A 24,798-nucleotide genomic window follows, 5' to 3' on the forward strand; every position below is an offset into this window, starting at 1 on the left:
TTATTTGGCCTACGCGGGATGAGCGTGTATTTGTATCTGAATACCCCATTATAAAGGTTTTATTTGAAAATATGTTTTGAAGTCGCCAAAAATTCTTTAAAGGAAGAATCATAAACCTAATTAGACTTTGGGAAAATGTAGGAAAAAATTAGGGAGTTATCCAATGCAGATTTCCCTATATAGACTCCATTGATGGTCAGGAACCTTAGATTGAGTTCGGGGGTGAGAGTACAAACATAGTCAAGAACCATGTTTTCCATTGTTGTCCTCTATTAAAAAATTGATTCATCTCAATGTTTGTGCAATAGAATAACCAAATAATGTTTTAAGCACCCTAAATAATAATTAGTCCAGGTTTGTTCAGGATACACATAAAAGACTATTTTTTTAGTGATATGTTATTCGACAATCAAATTACAGGGAACCTAGCAGGTTGTCCAACTTAATCTGATAAATATTAGAACAGTTCTTTAGGTCTTGGTTAGCAAAATTAACATGACACGACATGCCCATTTATTGGGAAAACGACATTGAGCTTCACACATCAGCTGTTCTAATATTAATATTAATCTGTACGAAAATCAAACCTATTTATAGGAAAAACAACACTGAGCTTCACACGGCAGCTGCGTCGGGCATAGGCTGACGTGTCAAGTGCATGACACGACATGCCTAGTATAAAGCGTACACGTGGTACACATTTTGAAAAATATAAGAAAGAAAACTCGCGCCTCACATAGAGAAGTGCGCTTGGTGCAGTACTTTACATAACACACAAGTTTATGTGGCATTTTTGTGCGCTTGGCATGAACTTACGTGGCAGTCTATGTGTCAGGACACGTGCGCTCGGCGCAAGCAGGTGCACTCAGCGCAACGCCTTGTTTTTGACATGTTATGACAGATTTTTTGATAAAAAAGCATTTTAAAGATTGTTTTTTCTTTTAACTCCATAAATGTGATTACAGGGGATAAAATTCTATTATAAAATTATCTTTGAAAATATTTATTCGATTTAAATAAAATAGTTAATTATTATTAAACAATTAATTGGGGTTTTCAAAGAATTAGGCTCAAGATACCATTAATCCACATGAATAATAAATTGGGCTTTTAATGGACTTTAACACTTTTCAAAATATTGTTAGAATGACTTTTTAGACTGCTCTACCTTTGGGTCGGGCCAATTAAAACCACGATATGGTTTCATCATCGGATCCTTAAATGGGAAGACACGATTATGAATTTATAGGGATCATCATGCGGCGTGTGGAGAGTCCGACTGGATTATCCAAATGTCATCATAGGGTAGTCGGGTCGGGGTGGTGGACGTCAAACACCAATAGCTTGAGACTTTATAGGTGGGATTTGCGGGATCGGCCGATTAGGCCTCCCGACGACGCAAAGCCACCTACTATGACCCTGATGAATCCTTGTGTGTACCCACTGTTCAACTGACCCACCTTTTGTTTGCCCTTTTCCTCACTCGAGTATTTTAGGTAGGGGTTCATCTTCCTCTGATCTGCTATCTTAACGAGGGATTTATTCATCTCTCTACGACTTTAATGGTGTGCCAACACTCCGTGTGGCACTCATACCATTGAGTTTTGTCTCTCCGAGCGGATGAAGTTCAAATGGGGTGTGGATGGGGGAGCATGGACTTATCCTTTATGTCCAAGTAAGTTTCTCTTATGTTTTTGCTGAAACTGGGGTCATTGTCATGATCACTAAACTTGTCTGAACGACCTCCTGTTTTCTGGTGTTTCTATTGGTCCTTGTGATTCCCTTCTTCTTTCGTCTTCTTATTCCTATCGTCTAAGTGACGACATATGTCTATCGTTTGGATAAATTGCTGATCCCTGTTCATTGCCTCGGCAAAGATTTTTCACTTCATTCTCAGCTCAGGACCATTAAAACAGATCGGGTTAGAGTCCGGACGTCAGGGTGGCGAACGATACTGCATCTTGCAAGTCTAAGACTTTCAATGATTCATCATTGAACCTTTTGACGTAGTCAACCAGACTTTCATTCTTTTCTTGTCTAACCGCCATTAGATGAAGCCTTGTATTCCTCTACCTCTTCCCCATAACGAACTGATGGGTGAATATGTATTATAGTAGGATGGGCCTTTCTTCGTATAAATGACAATGTTTTGTTTTCAGGCAATCATCCTTTCCAGCCCTTTTGTGAAGTCTTAGACACCCAGAGTTAGGTCAACTCCTAGGTTGGACCTACAACTGTCACATGTCTATTCATTGTGATGACTTAGTGAAGATATTGAGCTGGTCATTTATTGATCCCCAACAACTATTATTATTATTATTATTATTATTATTATTATTATTATTATTATTATTATTATTATTATTTATTATTATTATTATTATTATTATTATTATTATTATTATTATTATTATTATTATTATTATTATTATTATTATTATTATTATTATTATTATTATTATTATTATTATTATTATTATTATTATTTTTATTATTATTATTGAGCCCAATCAACTATTATTACTGTTACGTAGTGTTAGACTCGTAAATACACTATTATTCTCACAACAGGCTCTTCAATTAGAGACTTGTGCAACAATGCCCTAATCAAACGATCCCAAACCTGAACTCCGTTCCCGAACCTGCAATAAGGACCCACCCTAGAGGTTTGGGTGGTATTTCTCCCTCCGAAGCTTAACTCAGGTATTAGGAGTGGTAAAAGGAACGTTTAGAGAGAGAAAGTAGAGAAAGCGAGAGAAAGTAGAGAGAGAATTATCATTATGATTATCATTATCATTATGATTATCATTATCATTATCATTATCATTATCATTATCATTATCATTATCATTATTTATTTATGATCATTATCATTATTATTTATTATTATTATTATTATTATTATTATTATTATTATTATTATTATTATTATTATTATTATTATTATTATTATTATTATTATTATTATTATTATTATTATTATTATTATTATTATTACTATTATTATTATTATTATTATTATTATCATTATCATTATCATTATCATTATCATTATCATTATCATTATCATTAAATCCCAGAAAGACGATCAAAGGGTAAGCTCTACTATGAAGTCAGCCAAAGCTTGCCCTTTGATCACCTTTCTGGGCTCAAACGTCAAGTCGAACATGTTCAATTGTACTGCCCTTTTGAGCATTCGTCCTGAGGCGTCCATCTTTTGCAGAACCTGTTTTAGAGGTTGGTCATTATAGACTAGTATACTGTGGGCCAGAAAATACGGCCTTAACTTTATGTTGGCCATGGGGAGTGCCAGGCCGAACTTCTCTACTAATGAATACCAGCATTGTGCATCCTTCAGTAGATGACTCACAAAATAAACGGGAACTTGCATTGATTCCCTTTCGGCCAACAGAACCGCACTCATAGCTTGAGGCGAAACGACCAAGTATACAAATAATTTTTCCCCCTCGGTAGGACTGACCAACCGAGGTAGTTAACGAAGGTGCTCTTTTACTTGCTGGAGTGCTTGCTCAACTTCCTCTGTCCATTCAAATTTTCCTTTCTTCTTAATGGCCGAAAAGAAATGATAACATTTGTCAACTGATTTAGAAAGAAATCATCCTAGGGCTGCTAAGCACCCTGTCAGACGCTGAACTTCCATGATCTTAGACCGTGATGTCATGCTTAAGATTGCTTGAATTTTTTCAGGACTTGTATCTACTCCTCTTTAATCGACCAAAAACTCCAAGAATTTTCCAGCTACAACTCCGAAGAAATATTTATGAGGATTCGGCTTCAACTTATATTTTCGAAGAGTCTTACAAGTCTCTCGGAGATCGCCAATGTGACTATGCTCCTCCCGGCTTTTAACAATCATATCATCAATGTAGGCCTCCATGTTACGCCCCAGTTGTGGGTGAAAAACAGTATTGATGAGCCGCTGGAAGGTAGCCGGAGCACTTTGGAGGCCAAATGGCATCCTCAACCAACCATAGAGCCCTTTCTCCATGATGGATGATGTTTTATCTTGGTCTTCTAGCCACATTGGGATTTGGTGGAAACCAGAGTAAACATCCAGAAGAATCAGCAAGGCATGGCCGGTCGTGGAGTCTACTAACCAATCTAATTCGGCAAGGGGAAGCTGTCCTTAGGACAGACTTTGTTAAGATCAGTGTAGTTCACACACATCCTTCATGTGCCATTGGGCTTAAGAACCATAACTACATTAGCGATCTTGTCTGGGTAATAGGTCTCTCGAATGAATTTTAACTTTCACAATTTCTGCACTTCTTGGTCAACGACCAGATTCCTGGCCAGACCAAGGTGCCTTTTCTTCTCACGAACATGATTTTGACTTAGATCTATACTCAGTTTATGAACAACCACTTCAGGATCAATTCCTAGATCTTCGAATTCTTTCAACAAACCAACTAGCTAGCTCGTCCTTTAGCCTAGGCTATAGAACGGACCCAACCTTCAGCGTCCTTTCTGGACGTTTATCATCCAAACAAATTTCCACATGCGCTTCTACAGACTCTGGCCGTTCAAGTACAACACCCATAATATCCATCATTCTTCTGATGAGGCTACTTCTTCTTTGATATCCATGCATTTCCTTTTCTCGCTCGGCAAGAGGTTGGACGGTTTGCTGGCTAGACGAGCTTGAGCCTGAGATCTTTCAACCACCGACCTCAGAGCGTCCACTTGGTCTTTAACAAACTCGGTCGTCTTGCCTTCAGCGGTTATCTTTGGTTGTTCTGACTTTTCTCCTCTCCACGATGAAGGTCTCAGGGTGGTGAAATAACATTCTCTAGCCGCTTGTTGATCTCCATATAGAGATCCAAATGTTACGTAGTGTTATACTCGTACATACACTGCTATTCTCACAACAGGCTCTTCAATTAGAGACTTCTGCAACAATGCCCTGATCAAACGATCCCGAAGCTGAGGTCTGTTCCCAAACCTGCAATAAGGGAACCACCCTGGAGGTTTTGATGGTATTTCTCCCTCCGAAGCTCAAGTCAGGTATTAAGAGTGGTAAAGGAAACGTTTATATAGAGAAAGTAGATTGAGCGAGAGAAAGTGTAGAGAGAATTAGGACAGAGTAACAATACACTTCTCTGAAAACGTACCTTTAACCTGATTTCAAGGACTATTATAGTGTTTGGGATAATTGATGTACCCTGACGTCATCCTAATTTGGGAGCACCTGATTGGGTAAGCAATGAAATCATGACACATGGCAAGCATTTATCGGAGAGCACACATCATCCAACTTTATACAAGTGCCTTTTTGGGACTCTGGGTCCAAATACAAACTAGGCAAGAAAGGTGGGCTGGTATTTCTCCAAATTGGGATTTGTACTTCAGCAATCCTCCTTTAATTTTGGCCCTGTACTTTCTTCAACAAGCAAGGGACACGTGGGCGACCCAGGTGAATCCACGTGTCCTACTTAAAGTCGCCGATCTTTAGGTTACAACAATTATCATTATTATTATTATTATTATTATTATTATTATTATTATTATTATTATTATTATTATTATTATTATTATTATTATTATTATTATTATTATTATTATATCTGTTAGTATTATATTTATTGTTATTATTATTATTATTATTATTATTATTATTATTATTATTATCATCATTATTATTATTATTATTATTATTATTATTATTATTATTATTATTATTATTATTATTATTATTATTATTATTATTATTATTATTATTATTATTACAATGAGATGAACTAAACTGTATTGTATAAACTAAATGAACTTATTTTAAGTTAAGTCTTGGTGTGTAAGTGTATTTCCAAAAGTCTGGAGTGTAATTCAGTTCAGTCCAAATTTGTCGGACTGTACAGGACTGAAAAATGTTTAGACTGGACTCGGACACATATTTTCGATTCTAAATATTTCAAACTGGATTTAAACTCGCCACTTTCGTGTGCAATCTAATCCAAAAAATATTTTAGCATATAATATATATACATATACATATACATATACTTTATATTATAAGAATTCTTAATTTCTGTTGAAATTTTGGACCTTTTAAAATTGTCGCCCTATATTTTTTTTACCTGGCGCTAAAATTTTCAATTACCCTCCAAAAGTCTAAAGTTATAAATGAAAAAGCAAAAGTTACTTTAACTATTTTTGTCCTTTTGTGTTTTGCAATTCACATTTTTATAATAATTCAAATATGTATGTAACTTAGTATGTGTAATGAATGTAACGAATCCACTTTGTCAAATTTCAATGACTCAATGATGAGAAATTGTAAATCTAGTAGTACTCGTCTAGTGGTTTGATTTGTATCTCACAACCTTGAGATTGTGGGATCAAACCCTACTAAAGGCACCTTGGGGATGGGGATTTCCCCGTATCATTCCCCCTTCTCCCAAGGGGCCTTGCCTGCAAATCCGGGCTAGGTTGACCTGTGCGGGTTTTTGGTCCAGTTAGGCCGCCTTATCCTTATCTTAAAAAAATTATATAATTAAAAAAATTAATATATTATATAATAATCAAATTGAACGAAATTCGTACTTTAAGAAAACTTCTTTTGGACTGGATTTAGATTTGATAAAAATCCAATCCGATCCACTTACACCCTAAAGTTAACATAACTCAACTGTATTGAATTAAGCTCAAAGAAAGGCCTACATATAGGATATTCTTCGCCTAGAGGCACCCTCTGCTGACGCAGCATTTTTCTGATCCCAAAGGCAGGATTGTACATGGAGGATAAGTGGGACCTTAATATGACAATAACTCATTAGCAGCCTTACAATTCCCTCCAACTAACTATGTGCACACATTCCAACATCCCAAGTATCCCTTCAAATTCCCCTATTCTCATACTCAACACCCAAGTCTGTTACATTTTCTCACCCAGAGGCAAGAACAAAGAAAAGCACAGTAAGAATATCCATGGCATCAATAGGACCTGCAACAACAACAGCAGTTAAACTGCGCAGCTCAACTTTGAACCCCCACTCATCAACTCTCTCTCCATCTCAACAATGCATCACTTTTACAAAGTCTCTTCACTCATTTCCCTACTTAGGTAGCACCAGCAGCACCAGCAGAAGGGGCCACGTTGCAGACAGCAGCAGGTGTATGGCTGCAGGAGCAGCAGCAGCAGAGGCCACAGAAGCAAAGAAGAAAAGTAGGAGCAAGTTTGAGATTCAGACGCTCACCAACTGGCTGCTTAAACAGGAACAAGCTGGGATCATTGACGCCGAGCTAACTATCGTCCTCTCCAGCATCTCCATGGCTTGTAAACAAATCGCTTCCTTAGTTCAACGAGCTGGTATTTCTGACCTCACTGGAGGTCAAGGTGCGGTCAACATCCAAGGAGAGGATCAAAAGAAGCTTGATGTTGTCTCCAATGAGGTCATTTGTTGATTATATTTCAATATAATTTATTGGAAATTGATACACTTAGCCAACCCTTACTCCTGCGTATAAGGAATAACAAGTAGATTAACTAATAGCTAAGCATTAATTGCGTTGATCTATTTCCATTTTAGAACATATATTTCCAGTATTGGCCTATTTGGTAGTTGGTACTGATAGCAGTAAGGTAATTATATTATTTGTAATTTCACCTACTCATTATAATGGTAATAAAATCTAATCCCCATACAAATACAAATTTTCACTTTCACTCAATACCACCCCTATAAAATTAGCGAAATGTTTTGACAAAAACTCACAAGTTTAGCTGTGACCAAACATTACTAAAGCGACATTAGGATTTAGGACCATTGACATAATACATATGATACAAAGCGACAACTGAATAGATTACCATTGCCAGTTTGCCACTATATGTGAAACGGACCGTTTATGATTATTGTAAGAAATTAGGACTGCAGCTGTACATATCGACCCCTTGTTTTCTTGTTCTTACAACATTGCATTTCAATTTTGAAGTTTAAAAATACCTAATGAAATATTCAAGTAAGCTTATCGTTACTAATTTAATCTTGAAATTTTTTAAACAGGTGTTTTCGAACTGCTTAAGATCGAGTGGCCGGACAGGGATAATTGCTTCAGAGGAAGAGGACGTACCAGTTGCAGTGGAAGAAAGCTACTCTGGCAACTACATTGTTGTTTTTGATCCACTTGACGGCTCATCAAACATTGATGCAGCTGTCTCCACTGGTTCAATCTTTGGCATTTATAGCCCCAATGATGAGTGTATTGTTGACACTGATGACGATGCTGAGGTAACTTTCTTTCGTACCTTCTCTCTGCCATACTCTGTTTCAAGCACAGAGTTCCATAATCTCAAGGCATGTTCGACAATAACACTGGAAGTACTCGTCGGTGTTTGGACTAAGTCAAAAAACTAATAATGGTAAAATATAGTGTTTGGTGAATTAGTGTTTGAAGTAGCTTTTAGGATTTAAACTATTCCTTTGAAAAATATAAATATTAGCTTTTAGGTTGAGGTAATTGTTAAAGTAGCTTTTGAAGATTAAATATATTCATGCTAATCATACATAACAAGAAAAAAAAAATTGTGACCGATACCTTTGTTGAATTATATTATTCAGAATTTAGTTCTATTAAAATTAATTCATTTTTGTTAATAATAACTTATAAGTGTTGAATTTAGCTTATTTTTAATTTAATTACTCTTATTTTTGCTAATTGTTTTATGTTTTTTTGACTTATTGCCACTAGTCACTACAACTTATTGCCACTAGTCGCCATTTGGTTTGGGAAAAAAAAAAACAGGAAAAAGTGAAAATGGATACAAATGCCCTTAATTACTGTGAGTAAGTTGGATAATTTTTTTAAAGAGAAAGGGCAAGTTGGATAAGTAAATAAGTTGGATGTGTAAGTTAAGAGAGGGTAAAAAGCTAAAATTGTTAGATAAAGTTTATCATAATAACAAGGTGCAATTAAAAACAAACACCTATCTACACTAGGAAGTGGTGCAATTTTCAAAAGTACAAACAAATTATTTAAATAGAACAACTTTTAACTAACCTATATTGATCCAACTACAGCTGTCAATTTAGTTACTCGAGTCGGGTTCAGGTTGGGTCATCTCGGGTTTCAGGTCATGCTCGATCAGGTCATTAAATTAAACGGGTTGGGTACAACTCGGGAACGGTCATAATCCGGTCATATCTTTCTCGGTTCAATTTTGCTTCCAGGTTCGGTTGGGTTCAACATGGTCAATTTCGAGATATGTCATCTTTCGTGATCATGTGGTGTCGGATCGGGCTTATTGCAGGTTTGTAGCAGGTGCTTTAAGTTTAGGTTATGCGTGGGTCGAATACTTATCAGGTCAGGACCATAGCGGTTTGGGTCGGGTTCGAGTCGGGTTCAGGTTGGTAGTTATCGGGTTGTATTATACTTGGTTTTAGGTCACTTTCTGGTCGCTTCAAGCACGGAATAGGTCATGGATTTTGTGTGGCGCTGCTTAAAATTTGTATCATTATTTAAGATTTTATTGAAAATAATACTTGAATAGTTCATCTAGCTATATGACTTTTTATAATAGTGTTAGTTTATGATTTATGTTTCTATGTCGTGAAGTCAATGCCAAGTCGAGTTATTAACAATCAACAAGTCCAGTAAAATCTGATATCATGCATGTAGTAACAAGTCGGGTAAAATAATGTACCAGGTCGCAACAGGACTGATACAATTAGGTAACCGGTCATAACATGTCGGGTTAATGACAAGTTACGTCGAGTTATAATCAGTTTCAAGTCCTACTCAGGTCAGGCTTCGAATCGGGTTCAGATCGTTGTTCGGTCGTCGAATCATTTTAGTTATCGGTATTTTTCGGACGGGTATTAGTTCAGGTTCAGGTCATAGAGTATCGGGTCCAGAGCAAGTATCAGTTATAATCATGTCGGGTACATGTGAGGTTACATGTGACCTGTTTTGCAAAAATTTCAGGTGCAAGTCAATTACAGGTCATTATAGATTCAAGTAGGATTATGAGATCAGGTCATTTTTTGACAGCTCTAGTTCCAACGATACCTTACCTAAGTTTTTTAAGCCGCGTAAAAATACTTGACGACGGGAAGAAATTGATAATGGAAAATATTGAATAATTTTTATGATTGCAAAATCTTTAATTATGATAAATGATAGTTTGAACAATGTAATGCAGCTAAGCGCAGAAGAGCAGAGGTGCGTAGTTAATGTTTGCCAGCCAGGGGATAATCTTTTAGCTGCTGGATATTGTATGTACTCGAGCTCGGTGATCTTTGTATTGACAATAGGAAGAGGGGTCTATGCATTCACATTAGATCCCATGTATGGTGAATTTGTATTAACCACAGAAGACATCAAGATACCCAAAGCTGGAAAAATATATTCTTTTAATGAAGGTAATTACCAAATGTGGGATGACAAATTGAAGAAGTACATTGATGACCTTAAAGATCCTGGACCAAGTGGAAAGCCTTACTCTGCTCGATACATTGGAAGTTTAGTCGGGGATTTTCATCGGACACTCCTATATGGCGGCATTTATGGCTACCCGAGAGATCGAAAGAGCAAGAATGGAAAATTAAGGCTCTTATATGAATGTGCACCAATGAGCTTTATAGTGGAGCAAGCCGGTGGGAAAGGGTCTGATGGCCATCAAAGAATTCTGGACATTCAACCAAATGAGGTAATTTTATTGCACATCACATCCAAAGATATTTTTTTGCTCATTTGGAGCTTCCACCATTGTACAATTTTGTTCATTTGTAATTATTCAAATGAACAATAAACATACAAAATAGTCTTAGTTGTATCATGTTCACAATACAACCAAATGTAATAAAAGTTGTATTGTCTATAAGTTTCTAATATTGTGCTATTCCAACAGATACATCAGCGGGTACCACTCTACATTGGGAGTCAGGAGGAAGTAGATAAGTTAGAGAAATATTTAGCATAATTGTGCATTTGATAAACAAACATGGGAAGTTTGCTTACAAAATGGTTGCTCTTGAGTCAATGATTTTGTTTGGGAAAATATATAATGTCTAGTTGATAGAAGCTTGGCAGGGCAAAGAAAAGTCACATTTGTAATTTACATTCGAATTGTATTTTGACTTCGTTCCATCATCAGTGTTGTGTTGCCTATGTTGTCGTCACTCTTTCAAATATGTGTATAACTGTTTAATATTAGAAAAGTTTGTTAGAAATTATCTAATAAGAACCACCTTTTTTCAAAAAGAGCTCGTCAATCGACACCCCAAGCCACTAGATAGGAAATTAAATTTATATATAACTACTTTAATTATATTTGTGGGTGGTGTATGTGGAAAAGCATAATTATCTCAAAGTATTAGTTTTGTTAGGATTCTCTATGTAGTTCTCTAGTTCTGTTAGAAAACTATGTATTTTAATTGCTTTATAACTCTTTATTTTAGGCGTGTAAATGATAAAAGAATACTATTATGTTTAGGAGTCTAATTCCCTTATTGGAGTCTTGTTAGTTGCTTGGATTGTTTAGGAGTCTTTAAATTCTATCCTAGTATGTCGTGTGATATAGTTATCACAAAGGCGGATTTGTTAAGTTATTTAGCTTAGCTAGGATTTTTAATATTTTATCTTCTTAAGCTAATTTAGTGTGCTTAGTATTTCTTTAGGTTGTTCTACATATTTCGAACAACAACAATCATAATAGTAACGTGTGTTTTGAGTTTAAGAAAAGTTGAATGCTTGTGCATTGATTATTGGTTGTCATACCAAGAACATACGAATTGAGTTTTATGTAAATCTCCTAGTCATCGTGAGAGATCCTCTAATTCTCGAGGGAACAATAGAGCCTATCCAATATAAGATCTAATCTTTATAAACTTTCAATAATTACAAGTGAGATTTGAGTGTTTTGAGACTTGTTCTTGATTTTACTATCCGCAAACCCATCATCTGGTATCAGACCAAAGGCATCTAAGTCCCTTTGGTCCTTAGAGGTTCTTGGTAAAGAAGAACGAAGGAAGAAGAAGATCGCCCGTTACAGCCAGTTCTTGAGTTTTAGAGAAAAATAAACTGTGAACTACTAGTTTCGAAATTTTGCATGAAACTTTGGTCGATTGTTTAATACATATAGGGCTAGATCCTGTAAAAATTTTGTGTGGTTTGGAGACATAACATTATCACAGTAAGCAATTGCTTTCGATGCTAAATTGCGGCAGATTGCGTCAGTTTGAGTTCATAGAGTTTAAAGGAGTGTCACTTGATTACTTAGAGGCTTATCAAAGACTTGAATGGGTAACCCAAGAATTACAAGAGGAAATACACGATCTTACATGTCCAGCCATCCTTGAAGAAAGATTAGCACAAATTCAAATTAAAGGAGATTTGCGAAGCTTCAAGATTTCGTTCAACTACTAAACGAGAGACAACATCATGAAGAAAAACAACAACATCCTATTGTTGAGGATGAATAAAAGATTGAAACTTTATATTGTTCCAAGGATGAAGATTTGATTTTTACGGTTCCTCCTTATGAAGAAGTGATTCATGTTTCATTTTCATTGGTTCTAAGGGTTGTTGATGATAATATTTCTCAAAGGGGCGTACATATTGTTTCTTTTAGGAGGGATAATATGCATCTAACTTTGACATGGGGTTTGGAAAGATTATATTTTCATGGAGCAAAGGATGATCTTGACCGAAAGAAAGTGTTAGTTGAGTACAATGTTGTGCGCTTAATATGTGGTGCTAGTGATTTTCATGAGATTATTCCATGGACTTGAAAACTTGAGACAATTTTTTTAAAATAAGGGGAGGAGGAGGTATGTGAAAAAGCATTATTCTCTCAAAGTTCTAGTTCTGTTAGGATTCTCTATGTAGTACCATAGTTCTATTAGTAAACTATGTACTTCCTCCGTTTTTTTTACATGTTACACTTTTTCTAAAACGGAATGGTTCAAAAATACATGTTACACTTTTTTTCTTTCCTAAATTAGTAAGTTTTGGCCTGTAACATGACCAACTTACCTTAGTTACTACAATTTAGAAAATTTAAACCCACTTAATCTATCGTATTAAAATAAAACTTAATCTAATCAGATGTTAACTATACCCACCAAAATCTAAACCCCTAACTACCTTTTCATCTTCCCCATCAATAAATGAAACCTCCTCGACTACATTACATTGATTCATCCCCCCCATTAATGTTCTTCCCCAATTCCCATAACCCTGAAACTGCGAACTGACCTTCCCCCTTGAATACTTCATCTTCTCTCTCCACTACAAAAAAAGCTACATATAGAGGCAATCTAAAATTGCATCTAAATATATATTTGTAGCCTCTAATGGTGATTAGAAGCAATTTTCTCGCTGCCTCTAATTAGTCCGTTGCTAATTATAGGTTGCCCCTAATGCCACCTTTTAGAGGCAGACAAGTTATGGTGCTGCTAAAGACACTTCTGTTTAGATGCAACCATATGCCCGTCGCTAATTGTTGGTTTCCCTCTAATGCCACCTTTTTTAGGCACGGAACTTATAGTGCTGCTAAAGCCACTTACATTTAGAGGCGACCATAAGCTAGTCGGTGATTATAGGTTGCCCCTAATGCCACCTTTTTGGGGCACACATGTTACATTCATGATAAGGCCATTTATATTTAGAGGTAACCATAAGTTCGTCTCTAATTTTAAGGTGCATCTAATGCAACTATAAGTCTGTCGCTAAAGGATGTTTTTAGATGCAACAACTAGAATTTCCACATTTTCGACATTTTTTTTGGGATTTTTTGACGTTTATAAGCATCGAAATAAAAAATTATCAACTCCCTAAAGGAGCAGCGAACATTTAGCCACTGATAATTAACGACACTGATAGGCTTCGAAAATGTTGAGGCTTTTTAGCATTATTGCAATTGAAGATGTCGCAATTTGAAGCTACTATATAGACACTTGTAAGCGTCTACATTGTGTTATTAGTACAGCAACAGTTACAAGCACATTCTTACATCAACAAAAAAAAATTATAAATTAATAAAGGAAACTAGAAATATAATCTTATTACTAACAATTTTGACGAATTGATACAAACATTCAGAAGAGGAAATAAAAAAAATAAAAAAAATGTAGAAATTCAATCTTCAACCGACATTCAACCTTCAGTGAATCTTCAACATAAAACTTCAACTTGAACGCAATTCAATCTGCAAATTCAATCCTAAAAAAAGATCAATAATTGCAAAATAAAAAAGAACATAAATCTGGAAATTGCAAAACTATACCAAAAATCTTTGAGGCCCTTTTCTGCTCTCAATATCCTGCATTTTTTCAGAAACACACACATCTGAAACAAGATTTTAAAAAAAAAGTCATATATATACAAAGAATAGATGCTGATGAGCAGCGTTTCACAGATTCAACACCTGTGAACTGGTATCCTTCACGTTATTTAAGAGATCCTTAAGAATGCTGATGAAGGGAGTTGCTCCAATGTCGAGTTCAATGAGCAATAGAATGTCATACTTCTTGTAATCTCAGGCCACAGAGCTGAGTAGCCAAGATTGAACCTTTAGCACTACTCTAAACACAACATTCTGAAAAGTACCCGAGTGAAGCAAAATGAGCAACTATATTAAACAACTAATGTGAAATTACCTGAGGCTCTAGAGAGGAAACTTATTGGCCAAAACGAAATACGCTGCTTTGCGCACTAATTCCTTAACATCAAGAGTACAACTAATGATCACTAATGATGTAGCATTTCAGGGGAGTAATGATAGCAGAATGGTCTTTCTTACATCCTGCATAGTAAGAGTTAAGTAAGCAAGCAAGGAGAGGCAAAGAAAGCCCGGAAAAATCTAAAAAAGCTCTTACAGAATTGAAATAGACTAGGTTACCAAAGTAAATCGCTAGTATTTTAAACTTCATCCCCTAAGCATACTACTGCAAAACAGCATATATACATACATCATTTTGCTCTGAATCCAGTGTTTGAACGAATAAATCAAGAATGTCACTGTTCTCAGAATCATTCACAAAACGTGAAAGAGCTCTAATTGAAAAGCCTGGGGGATGGAAGTTCATTAACATGATGCAGCCTCTTTTTCACCCCACCAGCCTTCTGATTGTTCGCTTTAAACCAACACTTGGATTTTTTTTCTCCCTCCCTTTATGACGCTAATTGCAACTTATCTATATTTCATTCAGTCCGCCTCACCATACCAGATATAGAGATTATTTAGAATGAGAAACTTTAAATTGAGAAAAACACCTATAAGCTGACATGTGGCCTATATAGTGTTAGGATGTTTGGCTCACAAATTGCTGAATCACACAGTATTATAACATGGAAAAAATAAGATAGGAAATAAGAAGAACTTCAATGAAAAAACACAAGGAGATTTCACCGGGGACCCAAGTTCCTTGAGTAAAACCACCAACTCAGCACTAGGAATTTGTACCATGTATGAGATTATGATACAAGCATCTCAAAATCTCTCAATCTAAGCCTTAATGTGTTTGATCCTATACAACTGTCATAATTTAAACATTTACGTTCTTTCATGGCCAAACAATGTACTTACACTAGGGTTACAAAAGCATTATTAAGTATGTTGTTTTCTGTGCTGTAGTCAACATTGGCAATCCGTTTAATTAACTGGGCACACAGGCAGACGCATGAAGAAGATAGGAATACCGGGCCTTTTGTTTGAGCACTTGAGCAATCTGCCGATTTTCTTTTCTTCTCCTTGCCACTTCTAGCCTTCAGTTATGTAATCTTATGACCTCTATGTGTAACCATCTCCTCATAAGTCCACATATATAACACAAAATCACAACCTCCATTGCTTTTCTTCTGGCTTTGTTACGGCCAAGAGACAGAGTTCTATTTATCATGTCGGACTGTTGGAGAATAGAAACAGAGATTTTTTGTAAGATTAGATAATAATTCGCTTAATTGAAGGGTCACAGAACTAAATGTTCATCTTTTTAGTTGGATGTGTAACCTTTTGATCTAACTAGTACTTGTACTCTTCTGAACAAATGTGTTTATCATCTCCATTTTTCAATTTTTTTTTATATGAAATTCAGCTTAAGAAAAGTACATATCTTTTGTACTTGCTGCACATGATCCTTTTCATTTTAAGTGCCTACTCATTGGATCCCTATGTGACAAAATATAACTATCATTAGCTCACCCATTTGCCAATATAGTAAACTTGAGATTACTTGGAGTTCTTACAGGATTTTGATGTTGGTCCAAACTCTGGACCATTCATGTCGAGGTTTACAAATGAAAAGAACTTGTATTTAACAAAGATGTACAGAATAATAATTTATTTCAAAAGTGTTGCACCTTTTGTAGCTGAAAAAAAAAAAGCTTATTCACTTATAAAAGTACGTTTGAGTATCCTTACATGATCACTTCCTTTTCTTATTAAGCCCCCTTCCCGTTGACCTCTCTCTCTCTGCTGCTTGCTCTCTGTCCCTATATATATATATATATATATACACACACACATATATTACACAAGCCCACACAAGTTTTTCTGTCACGTGAATGAAATTGACTTACAACCTCCTCTAAAAGAAGTTATCTTACCAGAGGAGCATTCAATTTGCTTCTTGCGCTATGCTCTTGCTCTTGAAAGCAAACATCCTCTAGACGATACATAAGTTCGCGTGGGTGATTTTTAAGAAAAGGACTTTCATGTTTTGGATAGTTGTCACGATTGACAGTCGCAAAGACTAAGGCTTTAAACCAATTGGTTCCGGTTTTCCGATGGCCAGCGACGATGAGATCGGAAGCTCGAGCACAAAAGTTTAAAGTATGATATGGAGGATGTTACCCCAAAATTAACCTCCGAATTCGATTTATTCCAAAAATTTTGAACAAAAGTATGAAACCCTGGCCCCACAAAAATTCGAACTAGTTTATGAACCCAAATCCCCTAATCCACCCGAATAACCTACCCAAATTCGAGATTTCCACCCCAAATTCAGATCGAAACAACAACCCCAAAATTGAAACCAAGATCTTCAACTTATTAAGCAAAAAATCCCAATTTAATCGAAAAAAGAAAAACAGAAAAAATACCTGTGCAGATGAGGAAAAGAGTGAAGGACCGTCGGTGAGTGAGTAGAGGAGGCGGCAGTCGCGGTGGTAAAAAGCGGCAGCATCAGCAGCAGCAACAGTTCTTCAGAGATAGATAGTGAAGAAGAAATGAGAAGGAAATGAGGGGGGAGAGAAAACCTAGGAGAGAGAGATGAAGAAATGAGAGTTAAATGAAAACCAGAATGATATGAGGGCGGAGCTTTAAACTTTTGACAAAAATTTTTAGAACATTGAAGGGCGGGGGATTTAAACATTTTTAATGAAAATTTATAACTTCAAAAAATTAAATCAGATCTCATTAAATCCTTTAAAAATAATAAGTTTTAAAAATTATTATACTTTGACCAAAGAAGTCAACTTAAATATGTAATAGGGCACAAAGGAAGTACTACTATAATTTTGTTTGACTCAAAAATTGTTTTAATTTAATTTTTAGCTTTGATGTCTTTGTTTTCCTTATTGATAGTACAAGAGTTTCCAATGAACTAGGGGCTGGACGACCACATTTAGCTCGATTAGCGGTATGCGTATCGACAATCATGGTGGGAATTAGAGCTATAATTAATTATTTTATTCAAAACTCAAATTATTTATATTTTTATTATGAAATTACTCAATAATTTAGATGTTATTAGATTATGGGAAAAAACAACACAAATTTCTCTTTTTGTTTTTAACGCCCAACAATAAAACTATCATCAGGGAGTCAGGGGCAAGAGATTCTGCCAAAATATATAATTCTTCTGTATCTAAATCACTACAACAGATTGACTTTCATGTTTGCCAATACACAATTTTAACCATTAATATATCTAATTAGGTAATTTGTAAAAGTTATACAAAATTGATATTATGAATATATTTATTAAAACAAACCGAGCAACTTTATATCATATTTTTATATTTTATATTTTAAGAAAAAAAAATAGAGTCAAAGTATATATGTGAATAGTAGCTAGCAAAATCAAAGTATTACACTTAAAAAGAAACAAATGTGGTAGTTGTCACTTGCAGAAATGGTAGTTATCACTGTTGGTGTAGAAAAGGATAGTGTTTTTATTCCTAGCTAGTAAACATGCACACCCTCGTATATAAGAGCCTAAGAGGGCAATAGCCAACAAGTACTTGCTTTAATGGTTGAAAAGGCATATCTATCTCTGTACCAAGTACTCCGTTGATCAACCGGTAACGTAAAGATCTCTTTTATATTGATGTAGATATGGCCATATGGGTACAAGTGTAACTCTAAAAAGAAAAAGAATAATTGAAAGAGGAAAACAATTGTTGCATTGCTTAAGCTTTTTTTAATCATCGACCACCTTTAAATTAAATCTAAGTTGAGGTCATTAAGCTTTATGCATTTGAAAACTGAAAATATGTAATCGACGAAAATAAGTTAATAGTGGATTGGTTCAAGGTATATATCTATGTGAATCGATAAGTTAAATCAAGACAACAATACTCCATTTAAGTTAATCGTTAACAAGTTATATTCAATTTGAAACGCATGTATCACTAGTGGAAAAATGAAGAAGGGCTGCGCTGAAAAAGGCCTGTAGGGCTGCGCTTTTTGACAGCAGCCCTTTCAGTAGCAGCCCTTCACTTTTTAAGTAGGGCTGCGCTATTAAGCTAGAAGGGCTGCGCTAGTTAGGAAAAGCGCAGCCCTTCTAGCTAGAAGGCTGCGCTTTTTCCTAACTAGGCAGCCCTTCCTACCAAAAAAAAAAAAATTAACATTTTTTACTCATAATCTCACATTTTCTGAAATTAAACAGAAGAGAAGAGAAACGAAACGAAAATCTAAACAAACAAAAAAAAAAAGAATGAAACGAAAATGAAAAAAAGGAACAAAAACTAATATACAAGAAGAGAAGAAATTATAGATCTGAAATACAAGAACATTAATCAAAACAAAGATGAAAATACAAGAACATTAATCAAAACAAAGAGAAGTATACAAGAACATTAATCAAAACAAAGAGAAGTATACAAGAACATTAATCAAAATAAACAAAGAGAAGTATACAAGAACATTATAGATCTGAAAATACAAGAACTACCTCCAAACATTAACCTAATAATGTTTAAATACATAAAACAAAACCCTAATACATAATTTAAGGGAAAAAAAATTCGGAAAAACTTAAAATGCCTATTTGGAGGCTTAAACGAACTCGGATGGCTTAAAAACCTAAACATCACGCTAGCGGTGGTTTGACTCGTTGGCCCGTTCCGCTTCCGAAAAGGTATCACAATAGGCAATCGGACTCCGTCGGCATGTTTAGTGCAAATCATTTCAGGTTTTTGTCGCAAATGTTTATGGGAGTTTTTGAGAGAGAAGAGAGGATGAGAGGATGAGAGAGAAGGAGGAAAGGAATAATGAGGGACGTGAGAGAGGAGAGAGAATGAGGGATAATATATTTGACGAATCCCGCTTAATATTTGAAGCCCGCGAATGAATTTTTCAAATTTTTTTAAGAAGGGCTGCGCTTTCTTCAAAAGCGCAGCCCTACTTAGTCAGAAGGGTGGCCTTTTATAAAAGCGCAGCCCTACTAGTGAGGGCTGCGCTTTTATAAAAAAACGCAGCCCTTCTGTTGTGTAGGGCTACGCTTTTGTACAAAAGCGCAGCCCTTCCTCCGCAGCCCTTCCTTTTTTTCCCCTAGTGTATCTAAGTCAAATTGAAAGAAATTGATGTTACATTAGATGTATCAACATGTAAGGCGATAAACTATTTCAAGATAATAACATCAGTTTTCTACTTAAGTTAATCATCTTTAAGTTGCATTCATTTCGGAACGAAAGCATCTAATTCAATTGCAACAAATGTGGAACAATGTAACTTAGCAAATCTGTTCAATATAACAATACTCCGTTTAAGTTAGTCGTCTCTAAGTTGAATTTATATTGAAACTCAAAACAACTACTTTGACAGTAACCCTAAGTTTTATTCAAGATAAATAAAACAAATACCATACTTAAGTTAATCACTTTAAGTTAAATTCATCATGGAACCAAAAACATCTAATTCAGTTGCAACAGATATAGAACACTGTAACTCAATAGATTACTTCAACATAACAATTCTCCATTTAAGTTAATCATAACATATAAGGAGGTTTGTTAAATTCCTGTATCATTTTGCACATTAACAATATCTTAATTGATTAAATCTTATTGCTTATTAACAAGATCTTGATATGAAGCTTATAAGTATCGATCAAGAAAACCTATGGCTTAAACCTCATTGATACAATAACATCAATATAAGTATACTGTTATACTATATTTTACGTAAATGACTCAATTATTTGCTATATAAGTAAATCTCACTACTACAAAAAAGGCCAAGGAGACCATTTATAGGAGACATGTGAAGGTTCCAACACATTTCTTAAACATAGCAAACCATTTATTATCCAAAATCAGTCTCTTATGTTTTACTATTTGAGTTATTGTGAAAGCTTTTGTGAGATAGGAGATTGCTTCTCAGTAAAACCGATTTCCCTGACATATTTCAGTTTTTTATTGTTACAATTTCTTCAACATAATACTAGTGTACATGCTATGCACTCTACTTATTGTGAGATAAGAGACTATTTCCAACTAAAACTGATTTCCTTGAAATAATTTAATTCAATTTTTTTTTAACAAAATACTATATACTATAAGGGTGATGAAGATGATTACTATATGAATGATGAATCTTCTAGGCGTGTTGGGACACTTCCCAAAAGCAATATCCAACATACGTGCTATTCTTTTTTTTTTTAGAATTGTTTTCTCTCCTTGCGCGCAACAAATAAGGAGCATCCCTTTAAAAAAAACAATACCAGTTGTTTTCCCTCTCTTTAACTTCATTCTCGTTCTCTCTCTCTCCCTCTCTCTTGTTTTTGCCAAATTCTAGGGTTTTGCTGAGCTTCCAAAATTCTCTCATGGCGATCTCATAAAGATCCTCTAACTTCATGCAGTGCTGGTAAATTCTCTATTTCTCCTCCATTTTTCGTCTTTCCTTCATCTTCAAAGTTTTTCGCTTTTATCAATTCCATCTCAAATTCGATGAAATTCGTTCCCAATTTTAGGAGAATTAGTTAAATTGATTATTTAAACTTTGTTGTCGCTGCATTATCACTTCTAGTTATATGTGAAAAACAGGTTGAATTCATTATTGAAACTTTGTTGTTGCTGCATTATCACTTATAGTTTAATTGATTATATCTGTTTAAATGCAACAGATTTTGTTTATAAATTGTTGTCTTTGCATTGATTAGTGAAAGTGATAATCTTTTCACAATTTGTCGTACTTTTTATGCGAAACGTTCGACATTTTCACAGTGCATCTATACTTGCTCTTTCTGCCTTGTTACTTACTAGAAGAAAAATAAATAGGACACTTATATGTTTGTCTTGTATGTGAAAAGAATGTGTTGAATGGCGTCGAGAAAATATAAAAAGAATAGTTGAAGGAAATGTAGAGGAGTTAACATTGGTTCTGCCGCTCTGCGTTGCTTGTGCTGCATAGTTTAGTTTAAGGAAGAGTTCATTGTCGAATTTTCTGGGTAAACCTTTTTAATCCATGTGGTCTCCTATGTCACACTATAGCAATATATGTTCAGATTACTGAGCTTGGCGTGCATGTGTATCTTTCTTCTTGTGCTTGCTCTATTGCCTGATTTACTCCTTATCTGAAAAGGTTTGCTTATGCCTGCTTATACTGTCGACTGAGTGTGTCGTTTCCTTTTCACAGTGCTGGAGCATCTGTTGGCTAATTGAATTAGGAACACATTTTTGAGGCAATGTATTTGATTTCATATTGCTTCACAGGTAACTATATTCAAGCAGCGTGCTAGTAGATTGGCATCCCTCAATGCAAAGCTGATTGGTAGAGTTGGTGACTTTTGGTATATATATATATATATTGGGGTTGTTTTTCTCTCTTGAATCTACTTTAATATGCTTGTTTATAGGTAATGATACTTATATTTAACTTTTAGCTATGCCCAAGAAGGGCTTCAGCTTGGGTAGCTTTTTGGCAATAGATTCACAATAACTCTTAGGTAAGATGTCATTTACGGACTCCTTGTGTTATCTCGAAACTTGATTTTCAAAAATGTCCTGACATTCATGTCATGAAATGGTTTTTTCAGGGTCTATGAAGCCACCCAGTGGGTTATATCTATGGGAAGTTGTGTAAATGGAGGTGGATACTATCATTATTCCTACTCTGTTGTTCGAGGTTGTGACCGGATTGTTCCAATGGATATCTGTCCCTGGCTGCCCACCAACAGTTGAGGCCTTGCTTTATGGACTTCTGCAGCTACAAAAGAAAATTAGCAAGCGCAAGGATTTACTTCACTTGTGGACCAAGTGAGCACATTCTGCTTATATTCCTTTAACATGGCTACATTTTGGCGAGCGAGATACTAATCAGTGTAGTATATGCTGGCTTGTTATGGCCAAGGGTCATTCATGATATCTGAAGAAAGCCCCTTGAAATTACTCTAAACTGTAATGCCCAGTTGTGGTTTTTTATTGTATCTAATGAGAGGTTTATATGTTCTTTTAGTTTTCTCAGTTCCAGATTTTAAAAAAAAATTGAAACTCTATATGTTATTTTTCTTTCGGGCTGAAGTGAAGCTATCCTTTGGTTTTGTATCTGGGTTAAGGATGAAGAGAACCTTTGATGAAAATTCAGTCTTCTAATAAAATTCTGAAACTTTGCATGTTCAGTAGTATATTTTTAGGATACATTCGCTTGATCTCCTGTATTCAATAGTTTTTTCCCCTTCCTTTTTAAGGACTTAAATTTTTGAACTTTGGTAGTTTGACGAGAGTTTTAGATTGACAAGAGTAATTTCAACTATGGTCGGTATCCTTAAGGTATCCTCTACCTTTGTGCTAGTTAGTAATCTCTCCTGTATGTTCCTTTTGTTTTTTTAGGAGTTCTTTCAGAATTTTTTGTTTTGGTTTTCAGATTGTTTTATTTTTGGTTTTCAGATTTGTGAGGAGTTGTTTTAGATTGTTATTTGTCATTTCTTTTAAGTTTGTTGTATTTTTTGGTAATTATTGTAAGACTATGATGTTTATTGAATATATGAATTTAATGGACAGTTTATTGGAGTTATTTTTGTGTTGTAATTTTTGTTGAGAATTACTGTAATATTTAAATTTCAAAATAAAAAACTTAAGTAGTTCATCAAATGTCTGAAAAATTATATTCGAACTCAAATTAAAGTATGTGTAAGCAACAAAATTGAAATTTATAAACTTATAGTAGTGAAATTAGTCATTACCTAACCTTGAATTTTTAGGGAAGATTCAACTTTCTTCGATTTCTTTTCTCTGACTTTTGTAGTAGTGAAATTGTGAAAATTGTCTTTTATGAAAATTCAGTTTATGAGTTCTCAATTTTCTGTTCTCATAAACAATTATTTTCAACTCAATTTAGTTCAGTTCAATTTAATTAATCAGTTCAGATATTTTAATCTGAAACCAATCTGAATCAACTTGATATAATTCGAATAGTACCTACATCCGACATCTGATATAATCCGAATCCGCCGCAATCCGATATTGAAAGATCCGAAATCCGAGTTGCCAGAAAAAGACTATCCGAAATCAAAATAATATCAACCCGTAACAATCATCTATACAATAAGATCCGTCAATGTAAATGCGTCAATTTAACATATTTTTTTTTAACCTTACATTATTAATTTTTTTTTTAAAAAAACAGTAGATTATTATTGGAATTTTAATATCTAGAATAAACTATTATTTATTTGTGGAACTTGTGAGTGTGTCGCTATGAAATATTATATGACACTAAATACATGGCTTTAGAGACAACTAACTAAATTTGATGCTAAAAAAATTGGCTTTAGAGACAACTAACTAAATTTGATGCTAAAAAAATTGGCTTTAGAGACAACTAAATTCATGTGACGTTAAATACATCGCTTTAGAGACAACTAACTACAGTTGATGTTGAAAAAATAGCTTTAGAGACAACTAAATTCATGTGACACTAAATACATGGCTTTAAAGACAACTAAGTACAATTGCTGCTGAAAAGAAATGGCTTTAGATACAACTAAAGTCATGTGACGCTAAATACATGGCTTTAGAGACAACTAACTACAGTTGATGCTAAAAAAAATGGCTTTAGAGACAACTAAATTCATGTGATGCTAAAAATATGAATTTAGAGACAACCAATATTCATGTGATGCTAAAAACATGATTTTAGAGGCAACCAACATTCATCTAATGCTGAAATGTATCTTTAGAGGCACCAAAATATACTTGACACTAAAAACCATATACTTTAGAGGCAACCATGTTTATGTGATGGTAAAAGGGGGTTTTAGAGGCAAGTCGGCCAAATGATGTGCCTCTATAGCCAATTTTTTTTTGTAGTGCTCCCCACCTTAATTTTCCTTCTTCCCATCTCCTGTTTCTCTCTCCTCAACTCGAATTTCTCTTTCCTAATTTCTTTTGTTTCTCCTCGAAAGCCCTCTAAAAACATCGAATTCTCCTTTCATCACTTGAATTCGTCACTCTGATCCTTCTAAATTATCTTCAACTTCCGAAAAACCCTAGATCTGGTTTTATTTGCTACCAAAAAAAACCCTAAAATACGAAGAACATGTGTATTCCTAATCTGCAACCCCATGTGGATGCGCTATTTGAAACAAACGACGATGATGAGTCTGGTAGCATCCG

General features: G+C 34.9%; 1 protein-coding gene and 1 long non-coding RNA gene across 2 annotated transcripts; one reads left to right on the forward strand and one right to left on the reverse strand.

Moving 5' to 3' along the window:
* The first annotated feature begins 6,817 nt into the window (after positions 1-6,817).
* LOC104893633 (fructose-1,6-bisphosphatase, chloroplastic) lies at positions 6,818-11,127 on the forward strand. The gene is made up of 4 exons (XM_010679762.4): positions 6,818-7,410; positions 8,025-8,249; positions 10,160-10,666; positions 10,868-11,127. Exons 1-4 carry the CDS (start codon positions 6,946-6,948, stop codon positions 10,937-10,939), a joined length of 1,269 nt encoding a protein of 422 aa, XP_010678064.1. The 5' UTR covers positions 6,818-6,945; the 3' UTR covers positions 10,940-11,127.
* A 2,759-nt stretch (positions 11,128-13,886) lies between these two features.
* Positions 13,887-14,486, reverse strand: LOC104893634 (uncharacterized). Its single transcript, XR_008969259.1, has 2 exons — positions 14,246-14,486; positions 13,887-14,167 (listed from the first exon to the last, which is right to left on the reverse strand). It is a non-coding gene; the product is annotated as an uncharacterized LOC104893634 (long non-coding RNA).
* Between the last annotated feature and the right edge of the window lie 10,312 nt (positions 14,487-24,798).

Source organism: Beta vulgaris, chromosome 5, assembly GCF_026745355.1.
Source record: "Beta vulgaris subsp. vulgaris cultivar EL10 chromosome 5, EL10.2, whole genome shotgun sequence".
NCBI classification, from domain to species: domain Eukaryota; kingdom Viridiplantae; phylum Streptophyta; class Magnoliopsida; order Caryophyllales; family Amaranthaceae; genus Beta; species Beta vulgaris.

Coding starts and splice junctions, on each gene's coding strand:
- LOC104893633 (XM_010679762.4), top strand. CDS start 6,946: ATGGCATCAATAGGACCTGCAACAACAACAGCAGTTAAACTGCGCAGC. Junction 7,411..8,024: donor TTGATGTTGTCTCCAATGAG/GTCATTTGTTGA, acceptor TTTTTTAAACAG/GTGTTTTCGAACTGCTTAAG. Junction 8,250..10,159: donor ACACTGATGACGATGCTGAG/GTAACTTTCTTT, acceptor AATGTAATGCAG/CTAAGCGCAGAAGAGCAGAG.